Here is a 515-nt window from a genome sequence, read left to right as displayed (position 1 = left end):
GAGTTGATGAGATTGTTGTTGCTGACAATTTTCTTACAGGTTGCTGCTACTATTCACGCTATTCATGCTTTTGATTTTTTTAAACGTAGCAGCGATGCCAACTTTACTGCTGTTGTTGTTTTTGTTGGCACCGATGTTGTTGTTGATGATGCTGTTGTTGTTGTTGATGTTGTTGTTGTTGATGTTGTTGTTGTTGATGCTGTTGTTGTTTAGAATGCTGTTAGCTATGCTTTTCTTAATAAAACTGGTAGCGCTGTTGTTGTTGTTGTTGTTGTTTATGTTGTTGTTTGTGTTGTTGTTGTTACTGCTGTTGCTGAAAAAATTTTTAACTTTACTTTTGTCGATTTTGATATTTGGGCTTCTTGTCGGACTGGCTGTCGGTGTAGTTGTCGTTGGTGTGGTGGCTTTCGGTGTGGTTGTAGTCGGTGTGGTTGTTGTTGAAGTGGTTGGTGGGGAGGATGATTTTGTAACATTGATCGTGTAGTTGTTTTTCCTGCTCTTCATTTTGCCGTAAC

General features: G+C 39.0%; 1 protein-coding gene across 1 annotated transcript in view; it reads right to left on the bottom strand.

Moving 5' to 3' along the window:
• The window catches only part of HELRODRAFT_172554 (hypothetical protein), a gene marked incomplete at both ends in the record, with an annotated part of 48,044 nt that extends 47,540 nt beyond the window's left edge, over window positions 1-504 (bottom strand). Inside the window, one exon of the mRNA XM_009019227.1 lies at window positions 38-504. Coding sequence (XP_009017475.1) covers window positions 38-504 — 467 coding nt within the window. The remainder of the gene's footprint in view (window positions 1-37) is intronic.
• Between the last annotated feature and the right edge of the window lie 11 nt (window positions 505-515).

The sequence above is a fragment of the Helobdella robusta genome (assembly GCF_000326865.2).
Source record: "Helobdella robusta unplaced genomic scaffold HELROscaffold_24, whole genome shotgun sequence".
In the NCBI taxonomy this organism is placed as follows: Eukaryota; Metazoa; Annelida; class Clitellata; order Rhynchobdellida; family Glossiphoniidae; genus Helobdella; species Helobdella robusta.
This window is presented reverse-complemented; position numbering and strand designations above follow the sequence as displayed.